The 25,670-nt window shown below is 32.0% G+C and overlaps 5 protein-coding genes across 7 annotated transcripts; all 5 read left to right on the top strand.

The window, feature by feature from the left end:
- Positions 1-411: 411 nt before the first annotated feature.
- On the top strand, positions 412-10,104 carry LOC100258310 (probable CoA ligase CCL8). 3 transcript variants are annotated; one of them, XM_059739496.1, is made up of 17 exons: positions 412-750; positions 1,942-2,108; positions 2,442-2,630; positions 3,148-3,349; positions 3,436-3,524; positions 3,913-3,984; positions 4,155-4,205; positions 4,451-4,558; positions 5,020-5,118; positions 5,351-5,443; positions 5,562-5,639; positions 6,022-6,123; positions 7,588-7,678; positions 8,161-8,234; positions 8,376-8,555; positions 9,568-9,621; positions 9,744-10,104. In XM_059739496.1, the coding sequence occupies exons 1-17, from the start codon at positions 621-623 to the stop codon at positions 9,789-9,791; spliced, it is 1,827 nt and encodes a 608-aa protein (XP_059595479.1). In that variant the 5' UTR covers positions 412-620; the 3' UTR covers positions 9,792-10,104. The 3 variants fall into 3 exon arrangements, with proteins under 3 accessions (XP_059595479.1, XP_059595480.1, XP_059595478.1); XM_059739497.1 differs by having other exon boundaries at positions 413-750; positions 1,939-2,108; positions 3,148-3,328; XM_059739495.1 differs by having other exon boundaries at positions 414-750; positions 1,939-2,108.
- Positions 10,105-10,161: 57 nt separating this feature from the next.
- On the top strand, positions 10,162-11,535 carry LOC109121406 (uncharacterized). Its single transcript, XM_002279082.4, has 3 exons — positions 10,162-10,638; positions 10,736-10,876; positions 11,233-11,535. Exons 1-3 carry the CDS (start codon positions 10,468-10,470, stop codon positions 11,389-11,391), a joined length of 471 nt encoding a protein of 156 aa, XP_002279118.1. The 5' UTR covers positions 10,162-10,467; the 3' UTR covers positions 11,392-11,535.
- Positions 11,536-11,650: 115 nt separating this feature from the next.
- On the top strand, positions 11,651-13,184 carry LOC100259970 (acyl-coenzyme A thioesterase 13-like). The gene is made up of 3 exons (XM_002284333.4): positions 11,651-11,927; positions 12,018-12,158; positions 12,890-13,184. The coding sequence occupies exons 1-3, from the start codon at positions 11,766-11,768 to the stop codon at positions 13,046-13,048; spliced, it is 462 nt and encodes a 153-aa protein (XP_002284369.1). The 5' UTR covers positions 11,651-11,765; the 3' UTR covers positions 13,049-13,184.
- Positions 13,185-14,892: 1,708 nt separating this feature from the next.
- Positions 14,893-17,498, top strand: LOC100242883 (probable inactive nicotinamidase At3g16190). The gene is made up of 5 exons (XM_002284312.4): positions 14,893-15,076; positions 15,160-15,273; positions 15,965-16,199; positions 16,329-16,445; positions 17,216-17,498. Exons 1-5 carry the CDS (start codon positions 14,924-14,926, stop codon positions 17,287-17,289), a joined length of 693 nt encoding a protein of 230 aa, XP_002284348.2. The 5' UTR covers positions 14,893-14,923; the 3' UTR covers positions 17,290-17,498.
- A 3,101-nt stretch (positions 17,499-20,599) lies between these two features.
- Positions 20,600-23,340, top strand: LOC100265171 (probable inactive nicotinamidase At3g16190). Its single transcript, XM_002284316.5, has 5 exons — positions 20,600-20,848; positions 20,922-21,035; positions 22,487-22,721; positions 22,845-22,961; positions 23,129-23,340. The coding sequence occupies exons 1-5, from the start codon at positions 20,801-20,803 to the stop codon at positions 23,200-23,202; spliced, it is 588 nt and encodes a 195-aa protein (XP_002284352.1). The 5' UTR covers positions 20,600-20,800; the 3' UTR covers positions 23,203-23,340.
- The last annotated feature ends 2,330 nt before the right edge of the window (positions 23,341-25,670 follow it).

Genomic DNA, 25,670 nt, shown 5'->3' with positions numbered 1-25,670 from the left:
ATTATATTAATTAAAAACAATAAAATAAAAACATGGATATAAACAACTAAAATAAAAATACAAAAAATAATATTTATATATAAAAGGTAATAATCCGATCTAAAATATATGAAATAAGACATAAGTCGAAATAAATGAAATCGGATCTATGAAAATGATATTTATATACAAGGAATAATTTACTTATTTTCAACACATAACCTCTTTTATCATAGAGAAGATTGTCAAATTGCATGTACAGAATATTGCAAATTATAATCTTGAAGGTGCTATTGAAAGGAAAAATACTTTTTCATTTTTCATATATAAATTTATAAAGATATTGGAATTTGCATGATGACAACGATAGGCTCCAAGTCATTTGTTGTCAACCTCTAATCTGGTTTGCCTTTGTAGGAGAGTACAAATTTGGCTTTGCATTGTGCTCAGTAAAGACAAAGGAGCAAGAGGAAGGAGCAAGGAAATCCACCTCCCGAACCTAACTGTCATGGCTCATCAATGACTGAATTCAAGAGGGAAGTCAAGAGGAAGAGCAGAAGAGAAGCTCAACCACATGCACTGATTCTAAGCCGCAGACCCCATTAATTCTTACATATTTTGGCAATACCACCTACCCCAGGATGCCACCATTTAATAAGGTTTTCAACCACTTCATCCCTATCTACCTACGTCACCCTTGCCTTCATTCCCCTTCACTCCCTTTGCGTTTCTCTGCGCTCCGTTTTCTCTCTGTGGACGCTGGTCTTCTGGGTATGTTCCCTTTTCTTTTTTCTTTTTCTGTTTGGGTGCTGGGAAAGCTTGGGAAAAGGAAGGGAAATGGTGGGTTTTGTGTATTGGGTTGAGTTGATTGGCGGGTTCTGCTTTTTCTGGTTCTGGATGAATTGGAAATTTGTGGTTCATGAGTTTTTGTTTGTTTTCTTTTCCTGCATTTTCTGGGGTGTTGAATTCCATTCAGGTTTTGGATTGAAATTGTGTTTTTGTAATGTTGAATTTAGGGTTAGTTTTGTTCATTTGCATTGTGAGCGGGAATTACCATTTTATCAATGGCCTTTTTTTTTTTTTGGATTTCTGAACGCAGGATATTTATTGGAATGGAGTGCCTATTGATTGCTTGTGTTGATGATTTTAATTGTTTTGTCTTCAATTTGTTATTTGTACCGATTTATTCATGTCTTTGTCTGCTGTTTTGATATGGAATTGCAGACAACAGTGGTGAATTCTCTGGCCTCACTCGCTTTTTTCCGAACATGTTTTTGGTTTCTGAAACTTGTCTGCATTTGGGTTTCTGAACAATGAAGATGATATTTTCTCCAAATGAGGGAAATGGTATTCTTTTCAGATTGCTTGTTTGAAAAATAAAACGACAATGTCCTGCAAATTCGCTATAAAATATAGGCAATTATGTAGTTTATCTTATTGGTGAGACAATATTACATTTTGAAGAAGAAGAGAATAATGCGTAAGCAAAAGGGTGTAAACAAGAATCCATGATTATGAAAGATGAGATTTTTAACAAGTGTGAAGCAAGACACAGGAACTCCTACCAAATGGGTGTTAAATGGTTTCCCTTCTTGTTTTGGGGTTCTGATCAATCATTTGCAATGGACCATTACCAAATAGGGCACCTCTCATCACATGAAGGACAGAAAAAATGATTTGATTTCATGAAATTTGAGAACTGTTCCTATACCACCAGTTATGGCAACAGCTCCCATTTCTTTTATGGCCATTCCAGATCTTGGGTTTGTACTTCCAATACTTTGTTGAACAAAATGAAACCACTTTTTTTTTTTCTTTTTTTTGGTTTGGTAGTTTGGTTTGAAAAGCTAATTTCTAATGAATTTGAGAAATCATAGTGTTATGAGAAAATGATAGTAAATACCAAATATAGATATTTTAAAATTTGTATAATTCACGCCTCTTTATACCATTCTACAGCAGCACGTTATAGTACATTCATGGAGGTGATCAAAGCAGTTGCCAGGCAGGGGTCAGCAACAGCGGAAAGTGTTGCCATAAGAGCCAACCAGAAGAGTTACAGTTACAATCAACTCATTTCATCTGCAAGGAAGATATCTAGTCTGTTATGTAATGGTGACATAAAACCTGTGAGTTCAAAGCAACTTCTCATTAATTTCTTTGGATGAAACAATGTCTCCATTTCCTTAGGTTTCACATTATACAGAATCTTGGCACCTATTGGAGCAGTGTAGTACATTCTAATAGGTGCAGCTTAATATGCCACAATTTTTTGAGTGCACTCTATACCTAATCTGGTTCTTTTTAAGGCTATCCTTCAAAATAAAAGAATTATCCTTTATGATCATGGCATACATATTATATTGGCAATTTTTTCATTGTATTTGAATGCATTTTAATATGTAACTTTGGTTAACTGGAACCTATTCTGGTTCATGTTAACTTATTTCTTACTTATTCAGACTTATGGCGTGAGCAAACACAAACATTCAGGAAATGGACATCTTGGTGGTGCTCGAATAGGAATTGTGGCTAAACCTTCAGTTGAGTTTGTTGCTGGAATACTAGGAACTTGGTTTAGTGGAGGTGTTGCAGTTCCACTTGCACTTAGCTATCCAGAAGCTGAGCTCTTACATGTGATGAATGATTCGGTTCGCCCTGAATTTACTCTCTTTTATTTTCTTGTATATTTGAGTGTTTATGAAAGGATCCAGTTCATGTTTAGCACTTTGTCTCATATTGTTGTTGAGATTCATAAGTGACCATGCAATAGATCAGATAAAGTTTGTTTTATGAAGTAACAATTAAAATAATCTGTACTTGAGCTTCACACTTGAATCCCTCAATTTTATCATTTTATTCAAATTTGCATCTGTAAAGGTTTTGGTCATCTTTCAAACAATCTTATGCCATCTAGATTTTTTCTATGTATTTCTTGCATAAATGTATAACCAAGGTTGGCAGATGATGAGCTTATTTGGTTGATTGATTAGTGTTTTATTACCATGCCTTTTTCTGTAGATTTTGTAGTATCTGAACAGGGGAAAAGGAACATGAGTGAAAGTTTCTTTGTTTCAAGCCAGTCTACAATTTTTTCCCCTGTAATTGCCTTCTTTACTTTGGTTGTGGGTAATTAATACATACCTCTTGTGGCTATTTTATCAATAGGATGTGTCCATGATATTGAGTACTGAAGATTATCGTGAACTTATGGAAAATGTTGCTGCTAAGAGTTCGGCTCAATTTTCTCTTATTCCTCCTGTTCCCAGTATTCCCTCACCGACAAGTGCACGTGATCATCCACAAACTGGAGAAATAGTTGCAGATAAAAGTTTGCAGGGGGAAATTGGTAAGTGGAATAAATTAGAAGGTGTTTTACAAACCTTATGATAACACCCTTTAAGTTAATCAACTTCTTTTTTTCTTTTAATAATTTTTTATTTCCCAATGGTGCAGATGAGGATCCTGCTCTCATTATATACACTAGTGGTACAACAGGGAAACCTAAAGGAGTTGTTCACACACACAAAAGCATTAATTCACAGGTATGTATCTGAACACCATGTATGTCATGAGTTTTAGCACTGATTTTAAAAAGTAATTTCATTCTAACATAAGAACATTCTACCTTATCATGAACATGGTTGTCTATAATCAAATTGGAAGTTTTGTTTAATTTGACCACAAAGAAGAGAAGAATTAACAGGAGTCATTTTCTTTTATTAATTGTCCTTTTGAGTACAAAATTTGAACATAGATTTTTTATTAAACTTATAGTCTCAATGGCCTCTTCTCAGTATAAGTTTGCAAGGTGATGTTATAAATTGAAGTTACCACTTCAAAACTATGTAATTTGATTCCCTTTTGACTTCACTTTAGTTTTGTCTTTAACATTTTGATATGGAATTGACCTTAGTCTTGGCTTAATTTCAGGTCCAGATCTTGACAGAAGCTTGGGGATATACATCTGCTGATCAATTTCTGCATTGTCTACCTCTGCATCATATCCATAAAACCATATTTCGGATTTTAAAGATATCAATTTCTCATGTTAAGTACAGTTTGACCTTACCACTTGTGGAATATTTTCATGAATTCATGGCATTGTCTTGCCTTATGCTATTAAGAACTTTGACATGAAATTTCTACATGGATCCTTAACTTTGACTATACATGTTCATGGGCTATTCAATGCTTTGCTTGCACCTCTCTATGCTGGTTCCACGGTACTCCCTTTTTCTTCTTGTTATTTTTTTTTTAAGTATTTTGTATTACTATTTTTTATTGTATATATTAGTTGAGTATTGTTTTTAATGTTTTATTTTTGTTATAGACCTTCTAAGTTTTATTTTTTTAGCTGTAAAATGTTTTTCATTTTTTCATCTAGATTGCTCATTTACTCTACAAGGCTTGTTCACTAATCTAAGTTCAGTTTAATTATTTGGTTGTAATATATTTATTTTTATTGAAGGTTGAGTTTATGCCCAAGTTCAGTGTGAGAGGAATCTGGCAGAGATGGCGTGAATCACATCCTAAAGATGGAACTAAGGTTGATGATGCTATAACCGTGTTTACAGGAGTAAGTCAAGGCTTTATGTTAAGCATTATAAAATTATATTCTGCATGTTGCAAATATTGATATCTTGGGCATGATGCCTAATTTATGAGAACAGCTTCTGCATGCTCAATATTTGCTCATTTGATTTTATTTCAACTCATTGCTTGGTCTCTTAAATGGTTGGATTTTTTGTCATAAGATTGCTAAGTACTTTTTATAGCCCCTCATCTAAATGGGTCCATGCTTGGCACTTTGTGATTTTTTTCCGGGAATTTTATTACTCGTAGAGTTGAGAACAGCTTATTAAGTAGCTGGAATGTTCTTATGGGGTTAATGTGATATAACTTCTACTTTTAATCAACCAAACAATCAATTTCTCTAATATAGTCTAAATTTATTTAGTCATGGTCCTCATGGTTTCCAAGATTTTTTTGTGTTTTTCATGATGAAATTGTTACGCTGAGTTCTATTTTAATTCATAGGTTCCAACTATGTATACTCGATTAATACAAGGTTATGAAGCAATGGATCCAGAATTGCAAGCTGCTTCTGCCTCTGCTGCAAGCAAGTTACGGCTCATGGTAACCAGCCTGAAATTCCCTTTCCCTTTATGAGTCTGATTCAAAGTTTTGTGAGTATGTGGTCTGCTGATATGGTCTTAATTGGGAATATTTCACTTACTATTCTGTGCCCAATATTTTAAAATGTGGTTGTTTTGCAAAATTTTATCTATAATTCTTCCTCTGTTCCCTGTAGCAAAACCAGTTGATGACTGCTCAGATTGTGATTAAAAATTGTTTTCTTACTTTTTAGATGTGTGGCTCCTCTGCGCTTCCCTATCCTGTCATGCAACAATGGGAAACTATCACAGGACATCGTCTTTTGGAGCGATATGGAATGACTGAGGTAAGTGATTCATTAGTTGAATTCATTTTTGCCGGATATTTATTCATGGAGAAACGGTTAGTCTGATTTCTTTAGAGATATTCTTCTTCTGGTTATACTAATGGTTTGATGTTTGTAGTTTGTCATGGCAATTTCTAATCCCTTAAAAGGTGTACGGAAAGGAGGCACGGTCGGAAAACCATTCCCTGGTGTGCAGGTTAGCAGATTCTTCAATTGTAAAACCTAACACTGAAAGATGTTCATCCAACATTCCAAAGGGAATATTAACTAAAAGCATCAAAAAGAAACAATTGGTTGAAAAGTTTTTTTATAAATTGACAAAGAATATAATGTCTCCTGGTGTTTCTTTTCCTTTTTCTTTTTCTGTTTTGTTAAATTAGTAAATGTAACATCCTGTGTTTCTTTTTCTTTTTTCCTTTTTGTTAAATTAGTGAGATGGAAAGCATAGATGTCAATCTTTTCTACAGATGAGATGGACTCTTTGCTATTTTAGAAATGAATTAACATGTAATAAAGATTGCTGTTAAATGAATAAGTCCACTGAATGTTTCTGAGTAATATTTTCTTGTTGATTATAGGTAAAGATTCTTGCAGATGAGAGTGAAACCGAGACAACGGGGGTTGGTGAGCTTTGCATCAAAAGCCCTTCATTATTTAAAGAATATTGGAAACTTCCTGAGGTACTTTCTGGTTTGTTTATAATTTTATACTCAATGAATTTCTTTCTAGTTTAATCAGTAGCTGTTCTGAATCTTGAAACTTTTTCCCCTTAGAACATCTGGGAAAATAGCCATGTTTTAAACAAACATTGCCCTTTTTTTTTTTCTTGAATGAAGATATATTTACTTTAGTAGGTAAAATGCCCAGAAACTGTTACACCCTAAAAATACAGAGGCTATGAGTGATCAAACGTTTTGCAAAGGAAAATCTCCAGAAAAAGAAGGAATAGAGGGAACCCAGAAATTGAGAAACAAATGTATGTCCAGAATAATTCTCCTTGACCGGAAAACTTCAGATCACTTCCATAACCTAAATTCGTTTGGAGTGGGGAGTGCTTTCAAAAGAAGAGGAATGCAAGGAGCTGTGAAATACTAGGCAATAAGGGGCATGGGGTGGATGATTTGTTCATTTTGCCTGTCACCATGTACCATCTCATAATCAGCTATACTATGACATCTCACCCTAAACTGTTCGAGTGACTTGACTCCGGTGAACTGGGCTAACTTTAGGATAATTTGTCACATGTTTCCTGTGCATTTCAACTGGTGATGCCAGTACATGTTAATGTCTGGTTAAATTTTATAAAGTTTAACCATGGTCTCTCTCTCCTTTTTGTATGTATTTGTGTTTGTTTTGTGTATTGGCTATTCAACAAACTCAGAACAGAAGATGCGGCTAAGAAGACTGCAACATCTATGTTACCCCAACCCTTTAATTGAGTGGACTTCATCCACCATCTCTGACTTCAATCTTGATCATATGAGTGACACAAGCAGATAGGCAATAAGGAAATATTTATTTTCTTTCCTTTCCTACACTTGCACCAAATTAAACAGAGGACTACTGAATTTTTATCATATGAGTGACACATGCAGTTCTTTGCAAACATTTAAACTGCCCGGTTGACAGTGATTTGAATGGTTTTAATGGATTTGTAGCTGTTCATTGCTTTACACAGTTTAGGTGTGCATCAACTGTACAATGCAATTGGGTTGTGCTACTGATTCTACTATCCCTTTCAACTCAGCTTTCAAAACACTGTTTTTTTGCAGCAATGTGTCATTGTATGTATATAATCTGGGTTTTTCTTTTGAATTAGATGCAGGAAGGATACATAAATGGATGGGGCCACTTAGGATTTTTGGTTAGGCACATATGGTCTATGAAACTCATTGATTCTTTGAAGATTGGAAATAGATAGTGACGAAATTTGAAAAAAGTAAAAACCAAATTAATTTATTCTATTTTTCCCATGAATTTTAGTGTACTTATTCTAAAAACTGTACTCAGTTGGTTTTCTTGGTACCTCATTTGTTCTTTGAATTAACTTATTCAAAGTGGATAAAAATTGATTTGTGAAAATTTTGTGCATTTTCATTTCTGGGTTTCTTATTATAGTTTATACTTGCGATGAATATAATTAGGTAACTAAGGAATCATTTATTGATGGCGGGTTCTTCAAGACTGGTGATGCTGTTAAAGTGGATGACGATGGATACTACATCATCTTGGGACGTAAGTAGACCTAGATCCTATATGCATGAACCAACATGGTCCTATTATTTTTAAATGGGTTATTAACTCGTCACCAAATTTTGCCCTCTATATGTGGTTGACAATTTTAAAACAGATCTCATCATGATTAATAGTATACTTACAAAATCCATTTGTGCTGGTTACAGCACATCCTTGCTGCTCATATAATTCTCATCACGTTTCAGGAAATAATTGGCCAGAATTTCTGGCTAATCAGAATGTTGTGAGCTCTGTTAAACCAAATTAGACGAAGTCGGGGAAAACATCTGAAGTTGTTTTATGTAGTTAAATGTATAAAAGATAGGACATGTCGAAAAAGGAAGTAGTAAATTTACTAATTGCTGTGCTAATGAGCTTGCTGTTTCCTAGATTCATAGCATGGATTTAAATATAATCATATATATTTATTACATATAAATAAAAAAAGTGAAGCTTCTTAGACCTTTGATTTAATTTATCAGGTACAAGTGCTGATATTATGAAGGTTGGCGGTTACAAGTTATCTGCATTAGAAATTGAAGCAGCGTTGTTAGAGGCAAGTATTTGTCTTCCTCTATATTTTGTTCTGCTTAGAAATAATATCACAGCTATGAGTTTCTCCTCTTTGTATGCATATTATTAAAAAAATTTTGAAAAATAAAATGAGAGTCATGAAAACCTTCTCCTTTTTCTACAGCATCCAGCGGTCTCAGAGTGCTGTGTATTGGGCTTGCCAGACAAAGACTATGGGGAAGCTGTATGTGCCATAATTGTGCCTGAAGCAGATGAAAAGAAAAAACAAGAGGAAGAACTAAAGCCAGCTATAAGCTTGGAAGAACTTTGCACCTGGGCTAAAGAGAAGCTTGCACCATACAAGGTATTACAGCATGACCATCTTTATTTCATTTCCTTCTCTAAAATGAAAATTGCAATTGAGCTTTGCCATGCTCTCTCTTTAGTTTTGAGAGTGATATGCATATTGTTAATTCAAAAGATGTGACACTGAGTTACCCTTTCTAGAATCGCTACACTTTCAAGTTCAACAGGGAATGAAATTCTGAAAACGGAATCCATTTGAAGGGATTTCAAAACTCAGTTTTAGATTACTTGTATTTGGATTGTGCCCTCACCATACCCTGCCCTTAAATTTATGTTTTAAAGATCCTCATAAAATAACTAAAATAGATTGAGTAGTTAGAATCAGGTTTTGTTGATATTGAATCCATATATCCTAAGCTATGTTTGGTTCCTGGAAATACCAAGAAAAAAATAAAAATGTTAAAGAAAATGATTTTCTCGTATTTGGTTTCGCTATGGAAAATATAAAAGAAAATCAACTATAATTAAAATTAGTTAAAAATTTGTGTTTTTTAAATTATTTAATCTTTATATAGAAGAAGAAAAATAAGTGAAATAAATTTGAAGTTATATAAAAATAATTTATTGACTTTAAATCTATTTTTTAGTTTCCTTTTATTATTTATTTATTTATTTTTTTACATTTTTCCTCAAATTTTTAGGGAACCAAACATAATGCTGATGACTTTTAGACCAAACTTGTGAGCTTTTGTCAATTGTCACTGCTTAAGCTCCCAAAACAATCTGGATCGATTTTTTTTTTTTTTGAAGAGAATTTAGCATGAACTAACTTTTTAGTCACCAAATAAATTTTGGTTTTTATTTTCCTTTCTTCAAATTTTTTTGTTTGGTCCAGTTTTGGGCATCAGATCGGTTCTTACCACTGTTTTTTCCCTTTTAATCAGTAGGTACATTAGGTATTCAGCTTGAATGGGTTCCCGATGAATGAATTTATCCTTGTTATGTTCCCAACTGCTGGGTCAAAGACTTCAACTAATCATTATTGCTCTTTTACCTTTATTTCTTCCCAGCTTCCAACCCAATTGCTTCTATGGGACTTGCTGCCTCGAAATGCTATGGGAAAGGTGACTTGCTGTCATTTTTTTATTTTTCAAGCAGCATGTCGTTTTTTTCTATATTGTTGTGCTCTTTAGAAAGGGGAATGTAAACATTGTCTTATTAGGTTTCTTTTTAATGTCTAATCCAGGTGAACAAAAAAGAATTGAAGAGAAAGCTGGCTGCTGAAGGGCATTAGTTTCTTCTAATTGCAGCTCAACAGTGATGATGCAGCCTTGATCTTTGCAGTCCAATATCAAACTTGGAGGAGGGAACATCTGATTCTTAATTTTTCTTCTTCCTTTTTGTTTTCTATTCCGGCTAGGTAGTTGTAGAAAAGCAGATAATGAGTCATTAAGACTATTTAAGTCAAGTAAAGCCAGCAACCCATTGTTGAGCTGTCCATTTGAGGAAAGTCAAATGTTTAAGTTCTGTGGGTTTGATCCCAGAAAATAACTAAAATGTAATGGATTGTTCTGAATGAGATAATAGAAGATTTCAGGTTATGAACACTCTCTCTTTGCTTTATTGCAGTACTTAAGTTTCTAATATTTGGTATCTTTTTTACCACCCCCAAAATGAACTTTACTGGAGAACCCAGAATATTGAAAGAGCCTGTTTTTTCCCACCCTCCTTCTGCAGTGTATCCCCTTTGCAGCCTCCTTTCCCATAGTCCAGAGGGAGAGTTTTACTTGAAGACATGGGTTTTAGTCAAAGTGCCATAATAATGGAGGTCACTGTTTAAAACAACTATTAGGGTAATCATAGTCTTTATTCTTACAAAAGAAACATTGGTGTCCAACTTTGAATTTGCCACTGGAACCCCAACTATAACAAGAAGGCTAAGTCGCAGAGAGGGAGAGAAACAGAAAGAGATGGAAGGTGGCCCTCTACAGGAAACCCAGGAATGGCAGAAATGGCTTGAAGACCTATCGAAGGGTACTATAAGTCATGAGCTTGAGGTCATCACTCTTAAGGGCATGCAGGTTGTGCATGGCCAGAAGGGTCTGGTTTGCTGTAATCTAGTCATACCAGATTGTGTATCGGTGAGTTTTAGTTACCTCCACTTTGATCATCACTTTGTTATTGTTTTCTAATGGTTTTTACTGTCAAATGGTATGAACTCTGCTCTCCCATACACAGGATAAAGACGGAAACTGGCATGTCGGAGCAATCACAACCTTAATTGACACAGTTGGGGCTGCAGCCATATTCTCCTCTACAGGCCAGCTCAAAGCCTCTGTCGATTTCAACATTTCGTATTACTCAACAGCTAAGATTCAAGTTAACTTTCTTATCTTCAATTCAGTTATATTTCTTAGCCTTAAAACATTTTACCCTTTCATGGGAGTGCTCAATTACTCTACTAAGCTGGGGTTTTGAGTTGATATTATAACCAATTCTGGCCTTGGTTCCTGGAAACTCATTTTCCAGGAAAACCCATTTCCAGCATTGATAGGTAACTTCCCTGAACTTCTGGGAAAGTACTGGAAATCATTTTACCATCTGCAGAAGCTTCAAAAATACATGGGAATGCATTTTCTAGGCTCTTTATCTGTTACAATAACTGCTAGAAGTTTCTTAAGCAACAAATTTATAGATGATTCTTTCTCTTATTTGAGTGATGATATTAATGGCAGGAAGAAGTAGAGATTGAGGCAAAGGTCATAGGGCACAAGGGAAGGCTTTCATCAGTTGTGGTGGAGATCAGAAGGAAAAACAATGGAGAATTGATTGCTTTGGGAAAGCAGTGGATGAGTTCTATCAATATTGTACCTAGTCACCTTAGTAAGATATGATCTCCAACAAGCCAAAATCAGTACTCCTTTTCCCTTATTTTTCATTCAATTCAATTTGATAAGAGGCCAGTCATCTCTGCCCATTTTACTCTTGTAAGCAAACATTATAAAAATTTGGTTGAATTCAACCTTTCCAGCCGCCTAGCTTGGTTTGAATTATGTTGGGCTACTCCCATACTCAAACTTATGGGCTTTCGCATGTGGGTCCCACAAAGTCGTCATTGTGTATTAATTAATATATACAATGGAAGAGTTTGGTAGATAAAGCAAACATTAATATGGTCCAGAAATATAGATAAAGAACCATTGCTTTCCAGAAATATAGCTAAAACAAGAAGACTTTATGAGAGAAAGGGGGAGAGAAACAGGCAGAGATGGAAGATGACCCTCCAAGGGAAGCCCAGAAATGGATTGAAGATCTATCAAGGGGTGCCAGTAGTCATGGACTGGAGACCCTTAATCTTAAGGGCCTGCAGGCTATCTATGTCCAAAAGGGTCTGATTCACTGTGATTTGGTGGTACCAGACTGCGTATCGGTAAACTTTGGTTACTTCCAATTTGACAGGCTTCTCTTTTTCATATGATTGTCAGGTTATATGATATGAATTCTGTTCTTTGATGGATAGGATAAAGATGGAAATTGGCATGTTGGAGCGATCTCGACATTAATCGATGATGTTGGGGCTGCTGCAATTTTCTCGTTTGCAGGCCATGTCAAAGCTTCCGTTGACTTCAGCGTTTCATTTTACTCGACTGCTAAGATTCAAGTTCACTTTCTTGCCTTCCACTCGGTTCCAATTTTAGTACTATTTTTCCATTTTCTTATGAGGTTCTGTGGAGTTTTGAGTAGATAGTGAACAGTAGCCTTTTCATGGAACCTCATTTCCAGGGAGAACCATGTTAGGGTGCAACAATATTTTTCTTAAGCACGGGAAGGATCACCCAAACGATGGCTTTTAGAACAAGTCCACGTGATGTGATGTTGAATGACATAAAATGTTTTACCTACCTTTATTGAATGTCATTCGGTTTTTAGACGAGATGATCAAAATTCTATTCAATAATTAATATTAGAGCTAAGAGTCATGAGTTTGAGGCACGGTAACATCGTATTAGGGAGGGTGTTCGACGAGGGATAATTGGTATCAAAACCAAGGGTCATAGGTTAAAGTCACGATAACATCATGTCTTTTTAAGTCTAAAGATAAATTACCTAAATGATGACTCTTAAAACAGATCCGTATTATATGATATCAAATACCATAAAAAATTTAATGTAAATATCAATTGATTTTTTGATGTGATGGTCAAAACCAGATCTAACAAACCCATTTCCAAAACTCATCCATGGCTTCTTGGAATTGTTGGAAAACATTTTTACATTTTACAGAAGCTTCTTTCTAATGGGAAACACATTCCATATATAGTCTTCATTATAACTGCAAAATTACTAGTAAAGAAAGATTCATGATTGATTCTTTTTCATATTTGTGGGCAGGAAGAGGTAGAGATAGAGGCAAAGGTTGTAGGGCACAGGGGAAGGCTTTCATCAGTAGTGGTGGAGATTAGAAGGAAAAGCAATGGAGAATTGATTGCTTTGGGAAGGCAATGGATGAGCGCAGCCACTATTATACCTAGCCATCTTAGCAAGATCTGATATCAAATAAGCCACCATTACAACTTTTATCTTTTTCCCGCACATTTTAATTTGATCGAAAGAGAGTTTGTTCTGATTTTGCCTAAGAAAGGCTTGTGTAATTTATAAAATAACTTGAAGAATAGATTGTTGTTTATATTGTTTGCTCTTATTGATTTAGAAAATAGAGAAGAAAAAAAATATAAAGGAAATTAAAAAATAAATTAGTTTTTTTAAAAGAAAATAATCTAAAAAAATTTATAAATTTTTAAGAAAACTTATAGAGAAAAGTGTGTTTCTAAACACTTAACAAACAAATCTCATAAAATACGAACTCAACTTTACAAAATTCAAACTTCATACATCTATTTAAAAATAGTTAGAATTTTGTTCTTTTTTTTTTTGTTAAATATATTATTTTTGACCATTTAAGGGTTACTTTTGAACATCTTAAATACTATCTTTGATCGGTGAATGTATGCAACTTAATTTTAGAGGATTTCTATTTGATGATTATTTTTTAATGGGTGTAAAAATACATTTTTCCCAATCTTATATAGAAACTAAATATGAAAAAATTATTTTTCTTTGATTATGTTTTCTAAAAAATATGGAAGAAAATATGAGAAAAAGAAAATAAAAATAAAAGGTATTAAAAAAAGTAAAAATTTATAATTAATAAATTATTTCTATACACTACTTTAAGTTCATTTAACTTATTTTAACTCTTTTATATAAAAATTAAATAATCTAGCGACATATAAATTTTTATTTAATTTAAATGTTAAACGCAATTTTAGAGTTCATTTGAAACTGTTGTGAAAAGAGTTCAAAATGTTTTCTAATATTTGAAGATATTTTCTTACAAAAATTAAATATTTAACAAATTTTAAAAAATATGGATAATCGTTCAAAAGGTAATTATTTAAAAATCACTTTATGATTGTATGAATTATGATACATCACAAAAAACATAGTCAAAACATTCTTTTTGGTTTATAGTAAATAAAAGCAATTTAACTAGAATCACTTTCAAATGAGCCTTCGTTGGTTCTTCCTTTTTTTTTTTTTTTTTTCTTTTTTAATTAAGAGTGGGTTTACTAGTAATTTTAAGAAATGTTTTTAACTTTTTTAATATTGAAATTTTTTATCTTTTAATTATTAAAAATGTTTGAAATATTTCCTAAAATCACTATTAAACGCACTCTAAAAGTCTATTTAATAGTGATTATAAAAAACGTTTTTAATAATTTTAATATTTAAAAGATAAAAAAATTTAAATGTTAGAAAAACTAAAAATACTTCTTATAATCACTATCAAATGCACTCTTAGAGTGTATTTGACAATAAATTTATAAATTGTTTTTAGTTTTTTAATACTTAAAAAATAAAAAAATTTCAAGTGTTACAAAAATTAAAAACACTTCTTATAATCATTATTAAATGCACTCTAAGAGCCCATTTGACAATAATTTTAGGATGAGCTTCTAATATTTTTAATACTTGAAATTTTTTATCATTCAAGTATTAAAAATACTAAAACCGCTTTGTAAAATTACTCCCAAATACACTCTAAATACATTGTGAAAAAGCACTATCAAAACATTTTTCATTTATATCTAAACACTAAAAACACAACATATTAAACACGTTCTTACCATAATCACCACCCAAACAGACTCTTGGTTTGGCTTATACTCAAGCATTAGCTAATTCAAACTGCAGACTTTTAGCTCTTGCATCATATTAAGCTATCTATTTTCCCAAAGCCTTAATCAAGCTTTAAATCTGTACACTCGATTTGAAAGAAAGGTAAGCCCACAAACATCATAGGCCCACGGCCCAACAATGTGCCAGTTCAGCCCAAACAAAACCTCTTCGCCAATACTGTTTTACATGGAACACAGTTTTCCCAGGAAAAAAATTTCCTTCAAAACAAACAGAGTCTTAAGAATTCGGTTCCCGTATTCTTATTTGTCTTCATCACGGAATTGGGTTGCCATGGCAAATACAAGAAAGCACACTGCTCTTCTCGTCATTGACATGCAGGTCTCTCCCTTTCTCTCTCTTTCTCTCTCTACGTTAATAGAATATGTGTATATCTGATTGCTGTTATTTGTGGCCTTTTGCAGAAAGATTTCGTGGAAGAGGATGGGCTGACGAGAGTAGATGGAGGCAAAGCAATAGTTCCATCTGTTATCAAGGCAGTGGAGGTGGCCAGGGAGCTTGGCATCTTTGTAGTTTGGGTAACCTAATCATTCTTCTCTCCTAACCTCGCTTCACTTTCTGTGCTAAATTTTCTTATGCCCCTTTGTTTCCACAGAAAATTGATTTCAGTTTCTGAAAGAAATGGGTGTTCACTGAGAAGACATGATGTGAAATTACTGTTGAATTTTATTTTTGGTTATGTTAAAACAAACGAAGTCCCAACTTCACTGCTATCTATGAAGTTTAGATTTTGATGAATGAGAAGGAAAAATTTCCCTGGAAAATTGTCTTCTAGGTTATTTCCACTGAAGCAAACAGAGAATATAATGTTTTATTTTGCTCTTACATGGAATTTTGCTATGTTCCTTGGTTTGATTTTTCTTTTCAAAACAGGTAAAATTGAGCATTCTTTAGACAAAGGCTATCATTAGTTTGAAAATTTTGAGGGAAATTGCAATGGAAAGAAAATAGAGAGGAAAGTAGAAGTAAAGAAAAAAAGAGAGAAAAATAAAAAAGTAAATTTTAGAGTTAATAAACTCATTAATTTTAATTATAGTTGATTTTTTCTCAGACTTTCAGTAGAAAAAACAAATGCAAAAAAATTATTTTCCATAACATTTGTTTCTTAGTATTTTTTTGGAACCAAACATGGCATAAAGAAAAGAAAATTTGGCAATGGTGTTTTATATGTGGATTGATGATGATGGTCATGGAAAAAACTGGGTGTAGGTTGTTCGGGAGCATGATCCACTGGGAAGAGATGTTGAACTCTTCCGTAGACACTTCTATGGTCCTGGGAAAATAGGTCCAGTCAGTGAGGGGAGTGTGGGAGCGGAACTGGTTGATGGCCTTGTGATCAAGGAAGGGGATTATAAGCTGGTGAAGACGCGATTCAGTGCATTCTTTGCTACCCATCTTCATTCATTCCTTCAGAGTAACGGGATTAATAGTGTAGTTATAGTTGGTAAATGAACATTCCAGACTAATACCCCTTTTCTTTATAGCACAATGAACTTTGGACTTTGTTGTTTGGAACTTGAATTGGTAGCTAATTTACAACTTTGTGTCATTCTTAATTTATTTCTATGTCTAGGTGTTCAAACTCCAAATTGCATTAGACAGACGGTCTTTGATGCAGTAGCATTGGATTATCAATCTGTTACTGTAATTGTTGATGCCACCGCTGCTGCCACACCTGACATACATTTTGGTACATCCTTTTTCCTTCTCTTTCGATTGTTGTGTTTCATTAAACTTAATGTTTTTGTTTACTTCTTTACATAATTTGGTGCTCTACTGAAGCTTGCATTCTGAGCCATTTGTTGAATTATTCTCACATCAAGGTTGCACTATTAGCCGCATATCTCTCTTCTTTTCTTTCGAAAAAACTTTGGTTTGGAACAAATTTTTCGATTTGATTTCTAGAATTGAATCTGTTGGGACTAGTGGAAATGGTAATGGGGATTACAGATTACATATCAAGTTCAGTATCCGTTCTTGATGGGATTAGGAAGGCCGTAAGGTATAATCTTTTCTTCAATCAACCAAAGTGCCTCAACTATTCAGACCCTTTCATCAAAGTGTCAAGAAGGATTAGAAAATCATCAGTTTCTTGCATAAACTTTGCTGTTATGCAGATAGGCCCACTAAAAACTTACAGTGGGTGTTTGAGCTATGCTTGTGCAGCAATTGGTATAACATAAAGAAAAAAAATGTTTCTGTTGTGGTGTTTCAACTGCCCTTATAGCAGCATAGAGGCCAAACAGTGTCAGAAGAACGGTCTCGGCTGACACATATCGCATTGAAATGTGGCATATGTCCAACTTGTTCCAAGCCTGTGACCCGAATGCAAAGGCTTGTGTGTCTCCTTGCACATCACCTATATTTTATTCTCATTGCCTCTAAAGATTCCAGATTTCAAACCAATGTGTCCATTTGAAGCTGCTGACTAACCTGTAATGCTAAATTTTCCTGAACCAGCCAATGTACGCGATATGAAAAATGTGGGAGTTGCAACCCCAACGTTACAGGAATGGCGTGAGTCCAATGCTTGATCTGAATTTGGCAGCCAAATCAGGTTCCTAATTTATCGTCTCGTGTATGTACAAGTGTAGGGTGATGATGCATAAGCTGCTTTGCTTCTTTCTGCTTGAATCTATGTACTGCATATTACTTCATGTCTATGCCATTTATAATACTAAAAGCTGCTTCCATATTATGATTATTTTAGCACAATATGGTGAAATAAAAATCAATTGAAATATTTGCAGCTTCCATAATTTAGTTGATACAATTAGGTAATTACAGCATGCACTGCAGGAAGACCAATGGGGCCAAACTGGACTGAATTTGAATGAATTGAATTGAATCTGTCTGCTGAAATTGCTGGGTCAGGCTAATTTCCAAAAGAGGGGTTTGGGGGGGGGGGTTGGTGTTGGGGAGAATCAGGGAAGTGGGTGCTAAAAGGATCAAACTCCTTTGTGGCTGGCCCAAATATAAATTTCCTTTCGCGTAAAACCTTTACTAAATATAAAGGAAAAACTCTTAACTTAAGTCTACAAAAATTGTGTAGTCTTAATGAAAATATGAGAGAGAGAGAGAGAGAGAGTACATTAGGTAGCAAAGTTTGATATGATTCTTCAATATGACTAAAATCTAATATGTTTTTTGTAGGTTTAGGTAAAGTATAATCGAGTTTGGATCAAATTTGTATAATCTGATTAATAAATATGTGGTTTTTGAGTCGGTTTATAAGACACCAATTCAACTTGAATTGACACATTTAATAATCACGTTAATTAATTCAATTATAACTTTTTAAATCATTTTAAATTTGTTTTTAAATAAATATGTTTGTTGAATTATAAACATGTTTGATTATATTAATCATATAGATTTATATAAATTTATACAAGATTTAAGTCAACTTAATTATCAAATAAAAGGATTTAATTATTGAATGAGTTAAATGAATTATCCAATATGTTATTTGTTTAATTATTAGGTAATATTTGGGTTTATATTTTTTACAAGATTATTATTTGTGTTGGATTTAGGCTGACATATGTAGTAGAATTCACAAACTTCGAACATGATCCATCGAATACAAATTGTATCCTTAGGCGTTAATTTCATAACTTTCAAGAATTGGAGAATGAGTTTCCTATCATGGTGTCTTAAAAAGGAATGTGATTCCTAGGAAAGAAATGACAAAAATTTGATCATTATGCCTCTATAAAAATAATTATTTAAAATTAGAATATTTAAAATTAAAATTAAATAATTTTACCCTTGAAAATGTAAAACTAATAAAAATATTTAAATACTTGAAAAATATTACGTATTCTTTAAATTTCAAATCATATTTTTAAAAACTATTATTACAATGCCCTAAATATTAACACAAAACAATAAATCTTTTCAGTTTTTACAAATAATTTCAAATTTTAAATTAATGATTCTTTTTTTAAATTTAAATGTTACAAAAATAAATTTATTCATTTTTAATTCCATTTAAATATTTAATAATAATTGTGAAAATGGTGAGCATAGGATAAATTTTATATATTTTCAATTCCATTTATCAGTTTGACCGATCCAGTCGGCCAACCAATCCATTTAAAATTAAAATAATTTTAAAAAGTGGATCAAACCTCGATTGATGATTTGACACGTCGGATTGATTATTAATATTTTGAAATCCGGATCGGTTAGGCTAATCCGAGGAATTGGCTTTTTCGATTCTATTAGTATTTTTTAAATCGTTTTAGCATTGAACTCGACCGGTTGTACCGGCCAATTGTCCGACTCTCTGATTTGGCAGCGGTTGGGAGGATTTGGACAAATTTTTTTTGGCCGAATTTTCTCAGGACGTCGGTGGCATCTTTGGCCGGCTTTTGTCTTGTTGTCGATATCGTCTTGGTACAAGGCACGTTATTTGCCTCTTTAAAATTTTCATTGTTTCGGAGTCCTCGTGTATAAACAAAGTAGGTGGCCAGTGGCCAGTAGGCCGCATTGCTAATTTATTAAACATATACTTTTAGGCTATGTTTGGTTCCCGAAAAATTTGAAGGAAAATACGAGAGAAAAAAATACAAAGGAAAAGTAAAAGGAAAGAAAAAGTGAAGAAAAATAAAAAAATAGATTAAAAGTTGATAAATTATTTTTTTTATTACTTCAAACTCATTTTATTTATTTTAACTCATCAATATAAAGATTAAATAATTTAAAAATATATAAGTTTTTAATTAGTTTTAATTATATATGATTTTCTTTGATATTTTTCATAGGACAACTAAACATGAGAAAATCATTTTCCTTAACATTTTTTTTCTTTCTTTTGTACTTTCCGAGAACCAAACATAGTCTTAAAATTTAAATAGATCGCTTCATCATTTAACCAATTATAAAAATGTAATAATTATTAATATAAATTTATACACCAACTATTTTTGGTTGGGAAAATATAAGGAAAAGAAAATAAAAAAAAAAATAAAAAGAAAAAAATAAAAATAAAAAATAGATTCAAAATTAATAAATTATTTTTATATGTTTTTTTTAAATTCATTTCAATTAATTTTCTTAATTATATAAAAATTAAATAATTTTAAAATATATAAAATTTTTATTAATTTTAATTATATTTAATTTTTTAAAAATATAATAAAATAAAAAATTATTTTCCTTTTGAGGACCAAACATAACCTTAAAAATGCACAATCGCAATCTGGGTGTGCAATAAATTCAAATTTGTACAACTTTTTAAATTATGTTTCTCAAAGGTGCCCAACTTTTGGTCAGCTTTATACTACTAGATTGAAAATATAAAATTAAAATTTTAAAAACCTTATTTTTTTTGGGTTGTTCTATAGTTGCATAATTCCCCCTGCTTAATTTCCCGGTGGTAGTGATGAAGTTGGGTGAATTAAAGGTAACACCTTCTGGGTTAGTGAAATTTTTGACCCCTTGACACCTTCATCCAAATATATAATATAAAAATATAAATAAACATAAAATATTATTAATAAAATAATAAAATACGAAAATATATAATTAAAGTGTGAATTAAATATTAAAAAATTATTTCATATTTGAGTGATTATTATACTTTATTTATTAATAAAATTATAAATATTGGCATATTAAATCTTATCTCTATAATTATTTAATTTACTAATGTTAAAGAAAAAAGAAATAAATATTTTAATTTTTTAATGATTTTCATATTTTGTTATATTATTATAATTACTTTTTAATTTTAATAATGTATAAAAGAAAAAAAATCATTATAAAATAAGAATTTTTTAAAAATAATTCATTTTTATATACTTCAAAGTTAATATAAAATGTATAAAATCCTAATAATAATTATTTTTTCTAAATCAGCGCGTCCAAACACACTTTTCAATATTTATTTATAATGTACCGAGTTCAGACTTCTCGATCACTGAAATAGCTTTCATCCCTTCACCAAGAAAAAGTTTTCCCTCAAAACAAACAAGGCGTGTGAATTCGGTTCCTTCATTGCCACAGCAAGAAACCCTCGTTTGCCGCGAATTGTTGGCCATGGCAGATACGCGAAAGCACACTGCTCTTCTCGTCGTTGACATGCAGGTCTCTCTATCTTTCTCTTTTTATTTCTTTCTCTGTCTCTCTTTCTCGTCATTGGGATCGTGGCCTTTTGCAGAAAGATTTCCTGGATGAGGATAGGCCGATTAGCTTAGAGGGAGGCAAAGCAATAATTCCATCTGCTATCAAGGCAGTTGAGGTGGCTAGGGAGCTGGGCATCCTTGTAGTTTGGGTAACTCAGTCACCCTTCTCTCCTAGCCTTACTTCACTTTCTGTTTTAAATTTGCTTATGCTTATGCCCGCTTTGTTTTCACGGAAAATATTTTCCGAGAAAAAAATTTATCTGGAAAATATATATCAGTTCCTGAAAGAAATCCGTCTGTTGAATTTTCTTTTTGATTAAAAGCTGATTTTTGTTTATGCCAAAACGAGGTCCCAACTTCACTGTCAGGTGTAAAGTATAGATTCTGATAAATGAGAAGGAATTTTTTTTCCTGGAAAATTGTCTCTACGTCATTTCCAGGAAGTATTTCCACTTAACCAAACGGAGAATATATGGTTATGTTTGATAACTGCTTTAGAAAAACAATTCCAAAATAGTATTTGAAAACGGTTATCCATCTAAATTGTATAACCACGGATGTTTGGTAAGTTGACATGTTATTCTAGATTTTATGTTTTTAAATATTTTTTAGAAATAATTTTCATATATTGTGCTTTATTTTTATAATTACTTTCGAACGCATGTCGCAAAAATGAATGAAAACAATTAAAGAATGTTTTTTAATATTTTATAATTTTAAGAAAATGAAACTTTTTCTATTTTTTAAATATTTTTATTTTAAAAAAATAAAAATATATTTTTAAAAATAGTTTTCAAACATAACATATTGACGGTGGTAATGCTATAGTACCGAAATTTTCGGTACCATAATCACAATTTTAGACCAATGGTAATAGGCCATATGTGAAGGTTAGATGATATGCAAAATTGATCACATGTGCTGTGCAAAATTGATCACATGTGAAGGTTAGCAATTTTTTAGTGTTTTTGACTTCCCATTTTTTCGGTATGAATTCCCTTTTTAAATAATATGGAAGTCATATGAAATGGATATAAATTTTTAAAAATATTAAAAAGTACAAATTTGATAGGGTGTGAGGATTTTTTGTATGTATATATGTATGTATGTATTTTTTTAAAAAAATTTATCTTTTTAAAGCAAGACTTATTTAGTAATTATTTTCGAAAACAATTCTGAAATATAATTTTTGAAAACATGTTTTATATTTTGAGAGCAAATTTTTAAAACTATTTTTTAAGGTTTTATAGAACAAATAATTATTTGAAACCTAAAATATTTTTAATCTATATTCTATAGTTTTAAAAATAAAATTTATATTTAGTGTTTTATTTTTAATCATTTTTCATATTTATATAATTATTTTTTTAAATAATCCTAAAAAATAAATGAAAATAATTGATAATAATTAAAAAGAAGTATCTAAAGACATGTTTCTCTTTTTTTAATGACATAACACTATTTTCTGTTTTTTTTTTTTTTTTGAAATATGTTTTCTTATTTTGGAATATAGTTACTACGGTTTACCCGGAAAAAAAAAATTGACAATAATGTGTATTTGTGGATTGATGATGATGATGATGGAAAATTTTGGGTGTAGGTTGTTCGGGAGCATGATCCACAGGGAAGAGATGTCGAAGTCTTCCGCAGAAACTTCTACGGTCCTGGGAAATTAAGCCCAGCCACTAAGGGAAGTGAGGGGGCCGAACTGATCGATGGCCTGGCGATCAAGGAGGGGGATTATAAGCTGGTGAAGACGCGTTTCAGTGCCTTCTTTGCTACCCATCTTCATTCATTACTTCAGAGTAACGGCATTAACAGTGTAGTAGTTGTTGGTAAATGAGCATTGCCGACTAATAGCCTTTCTTCAGTCATGAACTTTGGACTTGGTTGTTTGGATCTTGAATTGATAGCTAATTTACAATTTTATTTTGTTCTTAATTTATTTCTATGGCTAGGTGTGCAAACTCCAAACTGCATTAGGCAGACGGCCTTCGATGCTGTGTCATTGGATTATCAGTCTGTTACTGTAATTGTCGATGCCACCGCTGCTGCCACACCTGACATTCATCTTGGTATGTCCTTTATCCCACTTACCGTAATATGTTGCACTAGTATAAATAATAATGTGGCAATTGGCATATCTCCATCTTCTTGCACTTCACCTTACATATTCTTTCCTAGTTGCCTCTAAAGCTTCGAGCTGCATACTAACATGAACTGCTAAATTTTCATGAACCAGCCAACATACTTGACATGAAAAATGTGGGAGTTGCAACCCCAACATTACAAAAATGGTGCCAGTCCAATGCTTGATCTGAATTTGGCAACTAAATCAGGATATTACTGGTCTATCGTCATTGTGTATGTGTGGGGGTGATGTACAAGCTGCTTTGCTCTGCGTATTTGTCTTAATACTATGACGTAGAAACTCCTTTGCTTCCTTTTACTCGATATTTAGAGTCTATTTAATAATGATTTTAGAAAACGTTTTTAATATTTTTAATACTTAAAAATTTTCATCATTTAAGTATTAAAAATATTAGAAACCTTTTCTAAAATCACTCTCAACTACACTCTTAGAATATGTTTTTTTATAATGTTTTTATTTAAAGTATTTTTAATAAAAGAGTTTTTTTCACGAGCTCCCTAAGATCATTTATAAAGTGTTTATTCATAAAACACTACAATTGATTTTTAACACTGTAAATGATTTTTCAAAATTTTAAAAGGTTTCATAAATTGTCATACAACTTACTTTTCTTCAAAAACCTTTTTTTTTTTTAATGATAAAAGCATTTTTTTTAATTTAGTGATTCTTGCTTTTTTGTCTGAAAAAAAAAATCAAAATATTTAATTTTTCAATCGAAGAAAAAACAAACATAGCTAGTATCTTAATATTTATACCATTTATAGTACTACAAGGTGCTTCCATGTTATGCCTTCTTTTAAGTACAACAAGGTCACATAAATACCATTGAAACATATTGCAGCATACACCGCTGGATCAAACAGCTTTAAAGCACAATGGGGCCAAACTGTCTTTGGAACCTGACTGAATTTGAATAAAATGATTCTGAATCTGATCTGGCCGTCGAGATTGCTGGGTCAGGCTAAAAGCCCTGAGTTCCTCCACTTGATGAATCGATATTTTGGCTGGTAATTATTTTTAAGAATAATTTTTTATTCTTCGGAACAAAATAAATCAAGAAAACACATTTAATAACTAAAAACTTAAAAACATGAAACAAAGTGTTTTTAAATAACATCTTTTAATTTTTTCTACTTATTTTTTTAAGGATTATTTTAAAAAATAATTATACAAACATATAGAATGATTAAAAATAAAACATTAAATATAAAAATTATTTTTAAAATATATTTAAAAATATTAAAAATAGGTTTAAAACATTTCAAGTTTCCAAAAAAACTTTTGTTTTACAAAATATAAGAAAACTGTTTTTGAAAACTGTTCTCAAAAACTATTTTTCAAAATTGTTTTCAAAAATAGTTATCAAACAGAGCCTTAGGCATTATTTGAAACTAATCTTGAAAACAATTTTTTGACTAAAAAAATATATTTGACAAACTTTTAATAGAAACTATTTTTTAAGAATTTGTTTTAAAAATGGATTATTTTTTTAGAATAAATTTGAGGTGTTTTCACTTTTCATTTGATTGTCATAGAATATTACAAAAATACGGAAAATATTTTGAAAACTTTTATATTGTACATAAATATATAGTACCTTTAAGAAAAATAAAATTAATTTTTATATTAATTTGTAAAAACAATCGAAACTGTTTTAAAAAAACTCATCTTAAAATTTGATTTATAGAGCTGTTTTTAAAAAATGTTTCCAAAAAGGATTTTGGATTTCCAAAATATGGGTTGTTGGGAGGAGAGCGGCCCACATGGGAAGCGGGTGCTAAAGAGATTAAACTCCTCTATGGCTGGCCCAAATAGAAATTCCTTTCTCGGTAACCTTACTAAAACCATAAATGAAAACCAGATCCTATAAAAATTCTTTAGCTTTAATGAAGCTCCCTTTTAAGTTTTAATGGGCACAAACAGAAATGCGCGTAGCAATGAGAACATTTATGGAAATTTTGGAAAATTAATAATAATAATTTTAAAAAATATTTATTAAAATATTTCCCAAATTCAAACACTGTAACCTCTGCCCACAACTAAGCCCAAAATGAGATGATTTAATGATCCACTTCAGTTGTACATAAAAGGCAAAGATGTTTCTGCAAAATGACACATCTATGATCTGAGTAAGTAAATGAGCTGTGTTTGTCTCAGGACTCAGGCCCATGGACAATGAACAAATGAACAATATTCTAATTCCAATCTGCAGGCCCACTATCCCTCAGTAGACAAGTATCATGGACGATCTTCACCCAAAATCTAACACCAGGGCTTTGGCTGCTTTCAGGTGACAATTATTCAGCATATGGTCAAGTCAGTGATAAAATTCTAGCCAGCATACAAAAAATGCCACAGTGGGGTTTGGTCACTGCCTTTGGCCTTTGCTCTATGGATTCATTGAACATATTGTCTTTTCAATTTCTCATAATTGTGGCAGAAAGAGAAAGTAACAGCATCTCACATGCAATGGGGTAGGGGGCACTGCATTTGCCAACATCTTATCTTTTTTTTTTTTCTTTTTTTTATTGAAATAATTGTATATAGTTCACAGGTTACAACAAGCTCTTGTTACAAAATCACATCACATTCCTACATATTTCGCTCTCACACACACAAACAAACAGCTAAG

Source organism: Vitis vinifera, chromosome 9 (genome assembly GCF_030704535.1).
Source record: "Vitis vinifera cultivar Pinot Noir 40024 chromosome 9, ASM3070453v1".
Lineage (NCBI taxonomy): Eukaryota > Viridiplantae > Streptophyta > Magnoliopsida > Vitales > Vitaceae > Vitis > Vitis vinifera.
The sequence above is the reverse complement of the archived record's forward strand: the minus strand, read 5'-3'. Positions and strand labels throughout refer to the sequence as shown.